This window comes from Pristiophorus japonicus, chromosome 8, assembly GCF_044704955.1.
Source record: "Pristiophorus japonicus isolate sPriJap1 chromosome 8, sPriJap1.hap1, whole genome shotgun sequence".
Classification (NCBI taxonomy): Eukaryota; Metazoa; Chordata; class Chondrichthyes; family Pristiophoridae; genus Pristiophorus; species Pristiophorus japonicus.
The window spans coordinates 149737447-149755963 of NC_091984.1; the positions used below are offsets into that span (position 1 = coordinate 149737447).

Sequence of the window (18517 nt, forward strand, 5' to 3'; positions counted from 1 at the left end):
TCATCTAAATCATTAATGTACAGTGTAAACAGCTGGGGCCCCAGCACAGAACCTTGCGGTACCCCACTAGTCACTGCCTGCCATTCTGAAAAGTACCCATTTACTCCTACTCTTTGCTTCCTGTCTGACAACCAGTTCTCAATCCATGTCAGTACACTACCCCCAATCCCATGTGCTCTAACTTTGCACATCAATCTCTTGTGTGGGACCTTGTCGAACGCCTTCTGAAAGTCCAAATATACCACATCAACTGGTTCTTCCTTATCCACTCTACTGGAAACATCCTCAAAAAATTCCAGAAGATTTGTCAAGCATGATTTCCCTTTCACAAATCCATGCTGACTTGGACCTATCATGTCACCTCTTTCCAAATGCACTGCTATGACATCCTTAATAATTGATTCCATCATTTTACCCACTACCGATGTCAGGCTGACCGGTCTATAATTCCCTGTTTTCTCTCTCCCTCCTTTTTTAAAAAGTGGGGTTACATTGGCTACCCTCCACTCCATAGGAACTGATCCAGAGTCAATGGAATGTTGGAAAATGACTGTCAACGCATCCACTATTTCCAAGGCCACCTCCTTAAGTACTCTGGGATGCAGTCCATCAGGCCCTGGGGATTTATCGGCCTTCAATCCCATCAATTTCCCCAACACAATTTCCCGGCTAATAAGGATTTCCCTCAGTTCCTCCTCCTTACTAGACCCCCCGACCCCTTTTATAACCGGAAGGTTGTTCGTGTCCTCCTTCGTGAATACCGAACCAAAGTACTTGTTCAATTGGTCCGCCATTTCTTTGTTCCCCGTTATGACTTCCCCTGATTCTGACTGCATGGGACCTACATTTGTCTTTACTAACCTTTTTCTCTTTACATATCTATAGAAACTTTTGCAATCCGTCTTAATGTTCCTTGCAAGCTTCTTCTCATACTCCATTTTCCCTGCCCTAATCAAACCCTTTGTCCTCCTCTGCTGAGTTCTAAATTTCTCCCAGTCCCCAGGTTCGCTGCTATTTCTGGCCAATTTGTATGCCACTTCCTTGGCTTTAATACTATCCCTGATTTCCCTTGATAGCCACGGTTTAGCCACCTTCCCTTTTTTATTTCTATGCCAGACAGGAATGTACAATTGTTGTAGTTCATCCATGCGGTCTCTAAATGTCTGCCATTGCCCATCCACAGTCAACCCCTTAAGTATCATTCGCCAATCCATCTCAGCCAATTCACGCCTCATACCTTCAAAGTTAGCCTTCTTTAAGTTCTGGACCATGGTCTCTGAATTAACTGTTTCATTCTCCATCCTAATGCAGAATTCCACCATATTATGGTCACTCTTCCCCAAGGGGCCTCGCACAACGAGATTGCTAATTAATCCTTTCTCATTACATAACACCCAGTCTAAGATGGCCTCCCCCCTAGTTGGTTCCTCGACATATTGGTCTAAAAAACCATCCCTTATGCACTCCAGAAAATCCTCCTCCACCGTATTGCTTCCAGTTTGGTTAGCCCAATCTATGTGCATATTAAAGTCACCCATTATAACTGCTGCACCTTTATTGCACGCACCCCTAATTTCCTGTTTGATGCCCTCCCCAACATCACTACTACTGTTTGGAGGTCTGTACACAACTCCCACTAACGTTTTTTGCCCTTTGGTGTTCTGCAGCTCTACCCATATAGATTCCACATCATCCAAGCTAATGTCCTTCCTAACTATTGCCTTAATCTCCTCCTTAACCAGCAATGCTACCCCACCTCCTTTTCCTTTTATTCTATCCTTCCTGAATGTTGAATACCCCTGGATGTTGAGTTCCCAGCCCTGCTCATCGTGGAGCCACGTCTCCGTAATCCCAATCACATCATATTTGTTAACATCTATTTGCACAGTTAATTCATCCACCTTATTGCGGATACTCCTTGCATTAAGACACAAAGCCTTTAGGCTTGTTTTTTTAACACCCTCTGTCCTTTTAGAATTTTGCTGTACAATGGCCCTTTTTGTTCTTTGCCTTGGGTTTCTCTGCCCTCCACTTTTCCTCATCTCCTTTCTGTCTTTTGTTTTTGCCTCCTTTTTGTTTCCCTCTATCTCCCTGCATTGGTTCCCATCCCCCTGCCATATTAGTTTAACTCCTCCCCAACAGCACTAGCAAACACTCCCCCGAGGACATTGGTTCCGATTCTGCCCAGGTGCAGACCGTCCGGATTGTACTGGTCCCACCTCCCCCAGAACCGGTTCCAATGCCCCAGGAATTTGAATCCCTCCCTGCTGCACCATTGCTCAAGCCACGTATTCATCTGAGCTATCCTGCGATTCCTACTCTGACTAGCACGTGGCACTGGTAGCAATCCCGAGATTACTACTTTTGAGGTCCTACTTTTTAATTTAGCTCCTAGCTCCTTAAATTCATTTCGTAGGAACTCATCCCTTTTTGATTGGTTCTCTGTGCTTGTGTTTCAGGAAACAGTGTGAGTATGTGCAGCAGCAGCAACTCCGTGAGGGATGAGGAGAAGAAATCCAAGACCATTGTACCGTACAGCTCCATGTTCCTTTTCAGCACTACCAACCCGTAAGTCATGCATAAGAACATAAGAAATAGGAGCAGGAATAGGCCATACGGCTCCTCGAGCCTGCTCCATCATTTAATACGATCATGGCTGATCTGATCATGGACTCAGCTCCACTTCCCTGCCCACTCCCCATAACCCCTTATCCCCTTATCGGTTAAGAAACTGTCTTAAATTTATTCAATGTCCCAGCTTCCACAGCTCTCTGAGGCAGCGAATTCCACAGATCCACAACCCTCTGAGAGAAGAAATTCCTCCTTATCTCAGTTTTAAATGGGTGGCCCCTTATTCTAAGATCATTCCCTCTAGTTCTCGTCTCCCCCATCAGAGGAAACATCCTCTCTGCATCCACCCTGTCAAGCCCCCTCATAATCTTATATATTTCGATCAGATCACCTCTCATTCTTCTGAATTCCAATGAGTAGAGGCCCAACCTATGTAACCTTTCCCATTCGATTCCCATCGCTGCTAAATTGTCCTGGAACCACCAGGAATTATAGATTGTTCTCTTTACACTGCCTGAAGAAGCAAAAAAAACTCGGTGAAAAAAAATCATTGGGCTGTTTTTAAAAAAAGGAGTGGCCTGTATTTCCGGGGCCCATGGCCACGTTCACACTGTGCATGCCTGAAAACCTGGAACTTGAGATCTGTCAAGTTTCAGCTTGGTATTAAGGGAATCAAGGGATATGGGGCCGGTGCAGGAAAGTGGCGTTAAGGTCGAAGATCAGCCATGATCTCATTGAATGGCAGAGCAGGCTCGAGGGGCCGAATAGCCGATTCCTGCTCCTAATCCTTATCCCCGGGGCATGGAAATTTGCAGGTGGAGAGTTGGTGTATTTGCCCAGCCATTGCCCAGCGAATGTCCCTGAAACTCTTACGCCTGGTAAAAGCAAGCGTTGAGTTTACATAAATATTTAATTACAAAAAAAAATGTTTTTAAGTTTAAAAAAAACTTTAAAATTAGTCATAGGTTAATCTTAGCCCCTTTAAAACATTTACATTTATTTTTCAGAAAATGTAACTTCTGTTTTAAATGTTGAATTTAATTGTATTTGAATTTATTTTGAACATGTCATGAATTATTTTTATTTCATTAATTAAGATGTTTGGCGATTCCTATTCCTGCTTATGGGGATTCTGTATGTAAATGAAATCCTCATCAGCATAATGTAAGTTTGGGACGGCCCACGGGATCCCAAGGGCGCTGAAGAGACATGTGCGCCCCTGGGCTACGTGAGCCTTTACGCAGGTGTACACATAGAACACACAGGAGCGCGCGTCTAACAACCTCCGGGACCATCGGGTAGCTTTGTTTGTTTCTCGCAAGCCTTCACCCGCAGGAAGCCTCCGACCGCAAATTCAGGCCCAGTGTGTCTCAATTATGCTTGAAATATTGGAGAAGAGCAAGAAAAATGGCTGTTTGATCGGTTGAAGCTGAGAGGTCATGTGATGAAACCTCCAGGAATACATCCAATCACAGTCGGCGACCCTAATTACTCAACAACTATTTTAGTTGCACCTGTAAAAAAATAAATCCTTAACTCAAGTGTCCCCTGATTAAAGGGATGGGCACGAAAACCGACAAATTAAACTTTAGACGTTACGTGGTTCAAATTAAAATTTGGTTGCCGGGGGTGATGATGCACTCCAGTCCCTCCGGCAGAAGGCCGCTAGCGTACCGGTGGACAACGCGTGCTCCATCTCCAGGGACACCCTGGCTCGGATGTAACCGCAGAAGAGAGGCAGGCAGTCGGGCTGAACGACCCCCTCGACCGCCCGCTGCCTGGACCGGCTGATGGCCCCCTTGGCCGTGCCCAGGAGCAGTCCTACGAGGAGGCCTTCGGACCTACCCGCTTCCCTCCGCACAGGGTGCCCAAAGATCAGGAGAGTGGGACTGAAGTGCAACCAGAATTTGAGGAGCAGCCCCTTCAAATAATGGAACAGGGGCTGCAACCTAGCACACTCTACATATACATGGAACAAGGACTCCTCCAGACCGAAGAAAACTAATTCCTCTGCATGCCCTTTAGAGGTGATGACAGGAGCTGGGTGCACGTCTACTTGACAGCCTTGGGGGTGAAGTGTTACCCCCATCTCTCTCTCTGCTCCAGAAGGGACCCCCCCCTGTGAATGGACATGCACCTCCTACCCTGGTGAGCAAGTGGTTGGAGCAGGTACATCACCAGCCATGGGGAGGTGATGGTTCTGAATTTCTGGGGCGGGGGGGTGGGTGGGGGTATTTTGGTGGAAAGATGAAGACAGGCGCTAAGTGAGTGCTGTGCGAATAAGAACCACTTGCGTTGAAAGTGTGGTTTCAGCACGCCATGTTGGGGCTGATGATTACTTTGATTTAAACGTGCCTGGAGGTGCTAAAATACACATTTAGCACTCAAGCTCTGATTAGAAACAACCTTCCTGGAGTTGTATTTGCAGGGTAGGAGGCAGACGCAGACACGATGGGCCGAAATGGCCTCCTTTCGTGCTGTAAATTTCTATGGTTCTATATGAAGGAGTGCTTCCTCGCAGCACCCTTGAACGGACTAGCTCGAATTATGGTACGCCCCCTCGATTTGGACTCCCCCACCAGAGGAAATCCAGCTGTGTCACCTGGCAATACAGTGCAGTCACTCTGTGAGTCCTGCATGGTATCTTGCAGCAGTCAGTGTGTAGACTCCATGCCCTTCCTACCAGGCACAAGCAGTGATCTTCAACACGAGAAGGAAGAGAGCAGTCAGCTTTCTGTAGGATTCAGCATGACTGCCCGACACAAGATACAGGGACTGGAGTCCCACAAGCTGCTGGGATGATGACCAGATAATCTGTTTTATTGATGCTGGCTGGGGAGGATAAATATTGGCCCGAGGACACCGAGGAGAACTCCCCTGCTCTTCTTCGAATGTTGCCATGGGATCGTTTACATCCACCTGAGGGGCAGAGGGGCCTCTGTTGAACATTTCATCAAAAAGACAGTGCAGCACTCCCTCAGTACTGCCCCTCCAACAGTGCAACGCTCCCTCAGCACTGCCCCTCCGACAGTGTGGAACTCCCTCAGTACTGCCCCTCCAACAGTGTAGCACTCCCTCAGTACTGCCCCTCCAACAGTGTAGCGCTCCCTCACTACTGCTCCTCCAACAGTGCAACGCTCCCTCAGAACTGCCCCTCCGACAGTGCAGCACTCCCTCAGTAATGCCCCTCCAACAGTGCTGCACTCCCTCAGTCCTGCCCCTGCGACAGTGCAGCACTCGCTCAGTCCTGCCCCTGCGACAGTGCAGTGCTCCTTCCATAATGTTCTGGAGTGTCAGTCTGGATTATGTGCTGCAGTCTCTGTGGTGCGGCTTGAACCCACAACCTTCTGGCTCAGGGAGGTGAGTGATACCCACTGAGCCACTGCTGGTATGGCCGTGTTTGACCACATCGGTCCACGGCGCCAGTTATGGGCTGGCAGCCCGCCCTCAAGTCTCACCATCGAATGAACATGGAGTCTTCGCCAATCAGTCAGTGACTCTCCCGTCAGCTTTTCTCGATCGTGGCAGAATCTGACTGGCCATGTGAAGCTGGCGAAATGAGGTGGTGGGGACGGGGTGCGCTCCAGGTGTGGGTGGCCCAAGAGAGGGCACTCACCCAGTTCATTCGCTTCTACTTCTCGACACAAGTGGCGTGATTTTCCTCGGACACTTTAGGTGTGAAAGCGTCTCCGAGTGGTCAGGATGGGGTCGAAAGCTGAAATGCCAGTTTAACCCATGTTTAGCATAAGACACCATCTTGGCAAAGGAGTTGATGTGCAAGCATGGAATGGTCACACTGAGGATGGTGAAGGTGCTGATTGACAATAAGGGAGCCCTGCACTGATGGCGGGGCATTTACTGAGGGAGCCCTGCACTGATGGAGGGGCAGTACTGAGGGAGTGCTGCACTGTGGGAGGGGCAGTACTGAGGGAGTGCTGCACTGTCGGAGAGTCAGTACTGAGGGAGTGCTGCACTGTTGGAGAGTCAGTACTGAGGGAGCCCTGCACTGATGGAGGGGCAGTACTGAGGGAGTGCTGCACTGTGGGAGGGGCTGTACTGAGGGAGTGCTGCACTGTGGGAGGGGCAGTACTGAGGGAGTGCTGCACTGTGGGAGGGGCAGTACTGAGGGAGTGCTGCACTGTCGGAGAGTCAGTACTGAGGGAGTGCTGCACTATTGGAGAGTCAGTACTGAGGGAGCCCTGCACTGATGGAGGGGCAGTACTGAGGGAGTGCTGCACTGTGGGAGGGGCAGTACTGAGGGAGTGCTGCACTGTGGGAGGGGCAGTACTGAGGGAGTGCTGCACTGTTGGAGGGATAGTACAAAGGAGTGCTGCACTGTTGGAGGGATAGTATTAAGGGAGTGCTGCACTGTGGGAGGGGAAGTACTGAGGGAGTGCTCCACTGTCGGAGGGGCAGTACTGAGGGAGTGCTGCACTGTCGGAGAGTCAGTACTGAGGGAGTGCTGCACTGTCGGAGGGGCAGTACTGAGAGAGTGCTGCACTGTTGGAGGGATAGTACTAAGGGAGTGCTGCACTGTTGGAGGGATAGTATTAAGGGAGTGCTGCACTGTGGGAGGGGAAGTACTGAGGGAGTGCTCCACTGTCGGAGGGGCAGTACTGAGGGAGTGCTGCACTGTCGGAGAGTCAGTACTGAGGGAGTGCTGCACTGTCGGAGGGGCAGTACTGAGGGAGTGCTGCATTGTTGGAGGGATAGTACTGAGAGAGTGCTGCACTGTGGGAGGGGAAGTACTGAGGGAGTGCTGCACTGTCGGAGGGGCAGTACTGAGGGAGTGTGTTGGAGGGATAGTACTGAGAGAGTGCTGCACTGTCGGAGGGGCAATACTGGAAAGCATTTGGAAAGCAGTGACAGGATCGGTCCAAGTCTGCATGGATTTCTGAAAGGGAAATCAAGCTTGACAAATCTTCTAGAATTTTTTGAGGATGTAACTAGTAGAGTAGACAAGGGAGAACCAGTGGATGTCGTGTATTTGGACTTTCAAAAGGCATTTGACAAGGTCCCACACAAGAGATTGGTGTGTAAAATTAAAGCACATGGTATTGGGGGTAATGTATTGACATGGACAGAGAACTGGTTGGCAGACAGGAAGCAGAGAGTCGCGATAAACGGGTCCTTTTCAGAATGGCAGGCAGTGACTAGTGGAGTGCCGCAGGGCTCAGTGCTGGGACCCCAGTATTTACAATATACATTAATGATTTAGATGAAGGAATTGAGTGTAATATCTCCAAGTTTGCAGATGACACTCAGCTGGGTGGCAGTGTGAGCTGTGAGGAGGATGCTAAGAGGCTGCAGGGTGACTTGGACAGGTTAGGTGAGTGGGCAAATGCATGGCAGATGCAGTATAATGTGGATAAATGTGAGCTTATCCACTTTGGTGGCAAAAACACGGAGGCAGAATATTATCTGAATGGTGACAGATTAGGAAAAGGGGATGTGCAATGAGACCTGGATGTCATGGTACATCAGTCATTGAAAGTGGGCATGCAGTACAGCAGGTGGTGAAGAAGGCAAATTACATGTTGGCCTTCATAGCTATGGGATTTGAGTATAGGAGCAGGGAGGTCTTGCTGCAACTGTACAAGGGCCTTAATAATGCCTCACCTGGAATATTGTGTTCAGTTTTGGTCTCCTAATCTGAGGAAGGATGTTCTTGCTATTGAGGGAGTGCAGTGAAGGTTCACCAGACTGATTCCCGGGATGGCAGGACTGACATATGAGGAGAGACTGGATCGACTGGGCCTGTATTCACTGGAGTTTAGAAGGATGAGGGGGATCTCATAGAATCATATAAAATTCAGACAGGACTGGACAGGTTAGATGCAGGAAGAATGTTCCCGATGTTGGGGAAGTCCAGAACCAGGGGTCACAGTCTAAGGATAAGGGATAAGCCATATAGGACCGAGATGAAGAGAAACTTCTTCACTCAGACAGTTGTTAACCTGTAGAATTCTCTTCCGCAGAGAGTTGTTGATGCCAGTTCATTAGATATATTCAAGAGGGAGTTGGATATGGCCCTTACGGCTAAAGGGATCAAAGAGTATGGAGCGAAAGCAGGAAAGTAGTACAGAGGTGAAAGATCAGCCATGATCTTATTGAATGGTGGTGCAGGCTTGAAGGGCTGAATGGCCTACTCCTGCACCTTTTTTTTCTATGTTTCTATGAGGTAGTGCCGCACTGTCGGAGGGGCAACACTGAGGGAGTGCTGCACTGTTGGAGGGGCAGTACTGGGGAGCACTGCCTTTTGGATGAGATGTTAAACCACAACCCCTCTTCCCACTCAGGTAGATGTCTGTCCCACCTGTGACAGGGCCTGTGGCTCTCGTATTGGACTATTCACCCACCAAACGACTCACTTTAGGAATGGAAGCAAGTCTTCCTCGATTCCGAGCGACTGCCTATGAAATGAGTGATGTAAAAGATCCCATGGCAACATTCGAAGAAGAGCAGGGGAGTTCTCCTCAGTGTCCTGGGGCCATTTCGGTCCATCGTGTCCATGCCGGCCGACAAAGACCTATCCAGCCTAATCCCACTTTCCAGCTCTGGGTCCGTAGCCCTGTGGGTTACGGCACTTTAAGTACATATCCAAGTACTTTTTAAATGTGGTGAGGGTTTCTGCCTCTACCACCCTTTCAGGCAGTGAGTTCCAGACCCCACCACCCTCTGGGTGAAGAAATTTCCCCTCAAGTCCCCTCTAAACCTCCCCCAATTACTTTAATTCTATGCCCCCTGGTTATTGACCCCTCTGCTAAGATAAATAGGTCCTTGCTATCCACTTTATCTCGGCCCCTCATAATTTTATACACCCCAATTAGGTCTCCCCTCAGCCTCCTCTATTCCAAAGAAAACAACCCCAGTCTATACAATCTTTCCTCATAAATAAAATTCTCCAGTCCAGGCAACATCCTCGTAAATCTCCTCTGTACCCTCTCCAGTGCAATCACATCTTTCCTGTAATGTGGTGACCAGAACTGCACGCAGTACTCTAGCTGTGGCCTAACTAGTGTTTTATACTATTCAAGCATAACCTCCCTGCTCTTGTATTCTATGCCTCGGCTAATAAAAGCAAGTATTCCATATGCCTTTTTAACCACCTTATCGACCTGGCCTGCTACCTTCGGGGATCTGTGGACATGCACTCCAAGGTCCATTTGTTCCTCTCTACTTCTCAGTAGCCTACCATTTAATGTGCATTCCCTTGCCTTGTTAGGTATAAAAGGTCGTGGAAATTTGGAAATTTGGAAATTTCTGGTGAGGCAGGGGGTTAATTGAAAATGTAAAAACTGAGATTGATCGAGTTTTGTTGGATAAAGGAGTTAACGGTTACAGAAGCACAGCCTGTAAATGGAGTTAAGACACAGATCAGCTGTCACTTGATGGCAAGGTGAACAGACTCGAGGGGCTGAATGGCCTCCTCCTGATCCCATGTCATGAGTATCTTTGACCTGATTTTGAGCCCCAACCAGATGGAGGACCATGCTGAGGAATGGGCACCCGGCTAGGGATTTTCAACCAGCGAAGGGGAGGGTTGGGTTAGGGAGGGCACCTCACCGTTGTTGGACTTCCCAAGGCTGACCCGGCCCAATTTTCAGTAACTGGGTGAGCATCCGGCCACCCTCCTTTCGGGTGGGAGGGCTGCCAGGGGTGTTTCAGTGGGCGGGGGTTCAGAAGCGGCATGTTGGGGTAAAAAGAAGACTTCTCTTCCTCAAGGTGGACTTCCTGATATAAGGAATTGACACCTGTCCGTATCCCCGTCCGTACAGCGACCACGGAATCGCTCAGACCAAACCTCGGTTGACCGGTTTTTATTCAAGCATGCAGGGGAAGTTTTCCGATGAACACTTCCCCGATCAGAGGTTTTACAACTCCAGTTTTTTGAAGTGTGCGACCCTCCTACAAAACCACCGATTGGCCGACTGCTCAGACTCTCTCTGGGTGGTTCCCCCCACCTGTCCATCTCCAATCACATGTCACCCTCCCGGAATGTGTTGTTCAGTGGGATCAACTTTGCCTCAGTTCCTCATGACGTGTTGATTAACCTTGTTTTCCAAGGTGGTGCCTCCTTATCCCTCTCCCAGGAACTCGAGTCAAAACTACCAGTCACTATAATCTATATTCCCAAATATTTTACTGTCCTTGTTCTGTTACTGAATATGTACGCTTCCATGAGTCTGTACTAAGGTTAATCCAATGATGGTTCATTAATATTGTGTACAAAATATTGAGGGGCCTGGATATAGTAGATAATAAGGGTCTATTTACATTGGTGGAGGTGTCTATTATGAGGGGGCACAGTTTTAAGATGGTTGGTGGAAGGTTCAGAGGAGATTTGACAGGGGCTTCTTTACGCAGAGGGTTGTGGGGATCTGGAACTCACTGCCTGGAAGAGTGGTGGATGCAGAAACTCTCATCACTTTTAAGAGATGGTTGGATGGGCAATTAAAGTGCAGTAACCTTTAGGGTTACGGTCCTAGAGCTGGTATTTGGTATTTGGTATTAGATTGGATGACCGTTTGTTGGACGGTGCAGATATAATGGTAAGTACTGCAGGGAATAGAATATGGCCAGGGTGATCTCCTGGACTAGTTTCGATCACCTGGATGGGTCGGAGAGGAATTTTCCCAGATTTTATTTGCCCTAAATTAGCCTGGGTTTTTATCTGGTTTTTGCCTCTCCCAGGAGATCACATGGCTCCGGTTGGGATGGAGTGCAGAGTATAAGGGGTGTCGCAGTTGTGTAAGGCGGACTGGTTAGGCTGGGTGCTCTTTGCCTTTCCGTCATTGTTCATAGGTTTATATGTAACCTTTAGGGCTGCTGACCGAGGGCCGTGCGGCTCTTTGTCGGCCGGCGCAGACACGATGGTCCGAAATGGCCTCCTTCTGCGCTGTAAATTTCTATGTTTCTAAGCTTTGCAACACAGCAAGCATTACTGCTTTCCCTTCTTAAAACCCATTGTAAGCAAATGTTATAAGCGTGTTTTACATACATAAGCGAGTTGTACATACAGTTACAATCCCTACAAAGACAGAGGAACTCCCGATTCCTCAGAACCTCCTAATACTGGTGAGCCCGACAATCTAGACCATTTTTTATCCCTGTTACATCCCCGCAGTGACTGTTGCTTGCTCTCTTGGCTCGGCAGGTTGCGCAGGGCGTGTCACTTCGTCGTCAACCTGCGCTACTTCGAGATGTGCATCCTGCTGGTGATCGCGGCCAGCAGTGTCGCTCTGGCAGCTGAGGATCCCATCAACAAAGACTCGGAGAGGAATCAGGTAAGGTCATGCATTCCGGGTGGTAATGGCGGCGGGCTGGTAAAGTTAGCGCCCGGGAACAGTTTGCGCCTCAGTCAGCAATATTGGGCAGCTGGGCCCTGAGTGTGGGGCGGGGTTCTAAGGGAGGCATTACACACCTCTCTCAGGGCGCTAGGCTGGCTGAGCATGGGAAGATCCCGCGCTAAACAGCCGGCCTCGGAGCGCCCTGAGAGAGGCCTGGGGAGAAAATACACAAAAACATTCCCAATACACAGCCCACGCCAACACATCATAAATCGCAAAAATAATATAAGCACCAATCACACTTACCTGAGGTGGACGTTACTGACCTCACTGTGGCCGCTACAGGTCAAACTGCCCGCTTTCCGAGGCGGTCCCAGCAGGGGGCGCTCTACGGGGGCGCTACAGATTGGGTGGGTGCCACAAATCGAGCCGGTGTTGCAACCCGGGGGCGTTACACACCGGCTCACCTCTGCCGGGCGGTGATGCTCCGCGCCCCACTGATACTGGCCCCAAAAACTCCGGCGGGGCGCTGGAGACTGGCCGCTTGTCCAGGAGAGCTTACCGTCGCTGTGGCTGCCCCTCTAGGGTGAAAACAGAGACGGACAGGAGTGGAAAATCCAGCTCTGAAGCTTAATCCCCTGGCACTGCTGCCAGCAAAGGCCCAGGAGATAGCATCAGAAGGGGCCCGAATTTGGTGAAGGCCCCCGCCCGCCCAAAAGCCGCCCACAGGACCGCCAAGGGTCGCCGAGGTCCCTGACGGTTCTGTGGGCGGGGTTTTCATCACCCAGGCCCCTCGAAGGTCGGCGGGCGGCAAATCCATGACATACGCTGCCAATCTGGGCATCAGCGGGCGGGAGCTCTCACTCTCGCTCTCTTGCCGCCCAAGTGCCACTGAGGATGGAGTTGGGCCCACGGATGGTCGAAGAGCTGAAAATTAAAATCGCCACCAACAAAAGAAACATTTGCCGACCTTCAGGGGACCCCATCGGGTAAGTCCATGGGAAGAAATAATTTACACAAACCTCACTAACCTTTATTACAGCATCTTGACACTTACCGTTGAGGACAGAGCAGCCTCCACCGCCGTCCTGCCCCCGACTCCCGCCGACACCAATCCGGCATCTCGGAGGGCGGGAGTCCACTTACGCTAATCGGCCGTCTGCTGACGTCGGCGCGTGCTTCCCGGCGGCTCTCCCCTCCCGCCCGCTCCAGGCCACGGCGAAAGAGGCGCTGGGTGGTTCGAGCAGAGCAGTGTCGGAGGCAGTGGGCGGTAAGGCCGTCAATTTCGGCCCCAAGGGATACAAATTTTAAAAAATTCTTCCAACACTTTTGTTTAGTAGCGTGGAGACCCCGACGTGCGAGAGAACACTAGCGGCAGGTCGGGGCCATAAAAGGAGCAGCGAGCAGTGGCCATGGGCAGCGTGGCCGCGTACCACGGCAAGGTACAGTGCGAGCTGCTGCAGGAGGGTGACTGCAGCGAAGAGTGACGTCAGCAAGGTCCATGTCGGTGATTGGAGTGAGGGCAGGTACAACAGGAGCGGCGAAGGAGCAGCGAGAGACTGTAGAGGGATGTGATCGGGGCCCAGGAGAGGCGTGAGTTCGGGGCAGCACGGGGCCAGCCCACACTGCGATATGTGTGCGCACTAGGTCCGTGCAGAAGAGCTGGTCTCCAGTCGTCCTGGTTAACCCTTGCCACTGGACCAAGACCTAGCTCTGTCAAGCCCGTGTGGTGGCTGGTGTGTAACAGGCACCACACGTTAAAAAAATCCACGCACAGGCATCTTCCACGTTTCAGGATGTCGTTCAGGACCTTTCTTGGCATGGAAGCAAGTCATCCTCATTTCGAAGGACTGCCTATTAAAGAAGTAATTAAAGAAAACTGAATATTGACTCCACTGACTCGGCTAATGATTTGGGCAAGACTAGAGGTTTTCATTGACTCATAAATCGAGTCTATTACTACAGCGGCATGTATAACTAAAGCAACACGCAGTGAGTGGTCGATAGTTACATACAAATTATGAGCGTCACTCAGTCCCAGTCACTTGCAGCAGTTCTGTGTGGGTCCCATCTCCCGTCCCCCTCCAGAGTCGAATGGTTTCCACCTGCCGTCCCCTGTTTTAAGTCGGCCGTTTCAGCCTACCTGCTGGGATGGTGCTGGGCATACCTCTGCCAGACAGGAAGTGGAGGTGTGAAGGCTTGTACTACAGGTATCTCTGGGCAATTGTTCGGGAGCAGACGAGGCTACTTTGGGTCCCGGTGACCGCGTCCTCGCTTGAGCCAATGTTTGGGGAGAAGGGAAAGGGAGGGACCTGGAAGGATAAAGCGATAGTCTGCTATGTTGTATAACGATGTTTCCTCCTGCTCATGGGCTGTCTCTGTCTCTCTCTTTCTCAGGTGCTCAGGTACTTTGACTACGTGTTCACTGGAGTCTTCACCTTCGAAATGGTGATAAAGGTAAAACATTTCTTTACTGAACTCTTCTCTGACCTCTCCCTTGCCCGGTCCCTGCCGACCAATAACGCTTTGTGACGCCCTGTGCCCTAACAGCCTCCTTTTCACCAGGACACTCAGTCCCTCTATACCTCCCTCCATCCCTCCCTCCCCAGGATACTCAGTCCCTCTACACCTCCCTCCTCACCCCCAGGACACTCAGTCCCATTACACCTCCCTCCTCCCCCTCCAGGACATGCAGTTCCTCTACACTTCCATCCCCTCCCCCCAGGACACTCAGTCCCTCTACACCTCCCTCCATCCCTCTCTCCTGGAAACTCAGTCCCTCTACATCCCCCCCCTCCCCCCTGGACACTCAGTCACTTCCCTCCCCCCCGCCCCCCAAGACACTGAGCCCCTCTACACCTCCTTCCACCCCCCCACCCCCAGCACACTCAGTCCCTCTACACCTCCCTCCTCCCCCCCAGGACACTCAGTCCCTTTACACTTCCCTCCTCCCCCCAGGACACTCAGTCCCTCTACACCTCCTTCCTCACCCCCAGCACACTCAGTCCCTCTACACCTCCCTCCTCCCCCCCAGGACACTCAGTCCCTTTACACTTCCCTCCTCCCCCTAGGACACTCAGTCCCTCTACACCTCCTTCCTCACCCCCAGGACACTCAGTCCCTCGACACCTCCCTCCTCCCCCTCCAGGACACTCAGTCCCTCTACACCTCCCTCCTCACCCCCAGGACACTCAGTCCCTCTACACCTCCCTCCTCCTCCCCGGGACACTCGGTTCCTCTACACCTCCATCCCCTCCCCCCAGGACACTCAGTCCCTCTACACCTCCCTCCATCCCACTCTCCTGGAAACTCAGTCCATCTACATCCCCCCCCTCCCCCCTGGACACTCAGTCACTTCCCTCCCCCCCGCCCCCCAAGACACTCAGTCCCTCTACACCTCCTTCCTCCTCCCCAGGACACTCAGTCCCTCTACACTTCTCTCCTCCTCCCCAGGACACTCGGTCCCTCTACGCCTCCCTCCTCCCCCCCAGGACACTCAGTCCCTTTACACTTCCCTCCTCCCCCCCAGCACACTCAGTCCCTCTACACCTCCCTCCTCCTTCCCAGGACACTCAGTCCCTCTACACTTTCCTCCTCCTCCCCAGGACACTCGGTCCCTCTACGCCTCCCTCCTCCCCCCCAGGACACTCAGTCCCTTTACACTTCCCTCCTCTCCCCCAGCACACTCAGTCCCTCTACACCTCCCTCCTCCTCCCCAGGACACTCAGTCCCTCTACACTTTCCTCCTCCTCCCCAGGACACTCGGTCCCTCTACGCCTCCCTCCTCCCCCCCAGGACACTCAGTCCCTTTACACTTCCCTCCTCCCCCCCCAGCACACTCAATCCCTCTACACCTCCCTCCTCCTCCCCAGGACACTCGGTCGCTCTACATCCCCCCCCTCCCCCCTGGACACTCAGTCACTTCCCTCCCCCCCGCCCCCCAAGACACTCAGTCCCTCTACACCTCCTTCCTCCTCCCCAGGACACTCAGTCCCTCTACACTTCCCTCCTCCTCCCCAGGACACTCGGTCCCTCTACGCCTCCCTCCTCCCCCCCAGGACACTCAGTCCCTTTACACTTCCCTCCTCCCCCCCAGCACACTCAGTCCCTCTACACCTCCCTCCTCCTCCCCAGGACACTCAGTCCCTCTACACTTTCCTCCTCCTCCCCAGGACACTCGGTCCCTCTACACCTCCCCCCTCCCCCCTGGACACTCAGTCACTTCCCTCCCCCCCGCCCCCCAAGACATTCAGTCCCTCTACACCTCCTTCCTCCTCCCCAGGACACTCAGTCCCTCTACACTTCCCTCCTCCTCCCCAGGACACTCGGTCCCTCTACGCCTCCCTCCTCCCCCCCCAGGACACTCAGTCCCTTTACACTTCCCTCCTCCCCCCCAGCACACTCAGTCCCTCTACACCCCCCTCCTCCTCCCCAGGACACTCAGTCCCTCTACACTTTCCTCCTCCTCCGCAGGGCACTCGGTCCCTCTATACCTCCCCTCTCCCCCCTGGACACTCAGTCACTTCCCTCCCCCCCGCCCCCCAAGACACTCAGTCCCTCTACACCTCCTTCCTCCTCCCCAGGACACTCAGTCCCTCTACACTTCCCTCCTCCTCCCCAGGACACTCGGTCCCTCTACGCCTCCCTCCTCCCCCCCAGGACACTCAGTCCCTTTACACTTCCCTCCTCCCCCCCAGCACACTCAGTCCCTCTACACCTCCCTCCTCCTCCCCAGGACACTCAGTCCCTCTACACTTTCCTCCTCCTCCCCAGGACACTCGGTCCCTCTACACCTCCCTCCTCCCCCCCAGGACACTCAGTCCCTTTACACTTCCCTCCTCCCCCCCAGCACATTCAGTCCCTCTACACCTCCCTCCTCCCCCCCAGGACACTCAGTCCCTCTACACTTCCCTCCTCCCCCCCAGGAAACTCAGTCCCTCTACACTTCCCTCCTCCCCCCCCAGGACACTCAGTCCCTCTACACTTTCCTCCTCCTCCCCAGGACACTCGGTCCCTCTACATCTCCCTCCTCCCCCCCAGGACACTCAGTCCCTCTACACTTCCCTCCTCCCCCCCCAGGACACGCAGCGACACCAAGGGGAAGACACGGATAAGTCACAAACACGTGCATTTATACAGTATCCACAATGTTCCTCAAGGCTTCACAGCGCAAAACGAAAATCAGGTAATATTAGAAGCTTGGTCACAGAGTTGGATTTTAAGGAGGGTCTGAAAGGAGGATTGAGAGCAGGAGAGACAAAGCCAGTGAATGGCGGGGCAGAGGGGGCGGGGAGTGCACGAGAATTGGGAAATGGGGTGAGGCGATTGTACGGCTGGAGGAGGGGATGAAGATCAGGAGGGGCGAGGCTATGAAGGGATTTAAAAATGAGGGTGAGAATTATAAATTGGAGGCGTTGTGCGACCAGGAGCCAATCAGGACCCAGCGAACACAGGAGTGAGGGTGAACAGGACTTGGTGTAGGTTAGAATCTTGCGATTTCCAGCGATCTACCATTGGAGGCCGTGCCTTCTGTTGCCGAGGCCCTGAACTCTGGAACTCACTCCTGAAATCTCTCCGCCTCTCCCTCTCCTCCTTTAAAATGTTTCTTAAAACCTACCTCTTTGACCAAGCTTTTGGCCACCTGCGTTAATATGTCTTTAAGTGACTCGGTGTCGATTGTTGTTTGATTATTCACCTGTGAAATGCGTTGGGATGTTTTCCGACATTAAAGGTGCCATATAAATACAAGTTGTTGTTGCTTCAGAATTAAAAGCTGTCAGAGATGAAATGTGATGTTACTGTTGCCTAAGTATTGCGGTGTGAATCTTTCTCCAGATGATAGACATTGGTTTGATATTCCATGAAGGCTCATACTTCCGGGACATCTGGAACATTCTGGATTTCATCGTAGTAAGCGGGGCCCTGGTTGCGTTTGCTTTCACGTAAGTGATTGATGGTAACCGGAATAGCTCTGGTTCAGCTTGGGATACAGGGCGAATGGGGTAGAGGTACAGGGTGTGGGGGAAGGGGAACATGTGTGGGGGAGGAGTATAGGGTGTGGGGAAAGGGGTACAGGGCGAGTGGGGGAGGGGTACATGGTGTGGGGGAGGGGTACAGGGCGTGGGGGAGGGGTACAGGGCGTGGGGGCGGTGTACAGGGCATGGGGGAGGGGTACAGGGTGTGGGGGAGGGGGTGAGGGGTACAGGGCGTGGGTGAGGGGTACAGGGCGTGGGTGAGGGGTACAGGGCGTGGGGGAGGGGTACAGAGCGAGGGGGAGGGGTACAGGGCATGGAGGAGGGGTACCGGGTGTGGGGGAGGGGTACCGGGTGTGGGGGAGGGGTAACGGGTGTGAGGGGAATGGGTACAGGGTGTGTGGGAGGGGGTACAGGGTGTGGGGGGAATGGGTACAGGGTGTGGGGGAGGGGGTACAGGGTGTGGGGGAGGGGGTACAGGATGTGGGGGAGAGGTAAAGAGTGTGGTGGAGGGGCACAGGGTGTGGGAGAGGGGGTACATGATGTGGGGGTACATAGTGTGGGGGATGGGGTGCAGGATGTGGGGGAGGGGGTACAGGGTGTGGGGGAGGGATACATGGTGTGGGGGAGGGGTGCAGGGGGGGTAGGGGGTACAGGGTGTGAGGGGAGGGGGTACATGGTGTG

General features: G+C 52.3%; 1 protein-coding gene across 1 annotated transcript in view; it reads left to right on the top strand.

Moving 5' to 3' along the window:
* The window catches only part of LOC139269184 (probable voltage-dependent R-type calcium channel subunit alpha-1E), a 450230-nt gene extending 432363 nt beyond the window's left edge, over nucleotides 1–17867 (top strand). The window contains 4 exon segments of the mRNA XM_070888276.1: nucleotides 2460–2568; nucleotides 11729–11858; nucleotides 14259–14318; nucleotides 17697–17867. Coding sequence (XP_070744377.1) covers nucleotides 2460–2568; nucleotides 11729–11858; nucleotides 14259–14318; nucleotides 17697–17867 — 470 coding nt within the window.
* The last annotated feature ends 650 nt before the right edge of the window (nucleotides 17868–18517 follow it).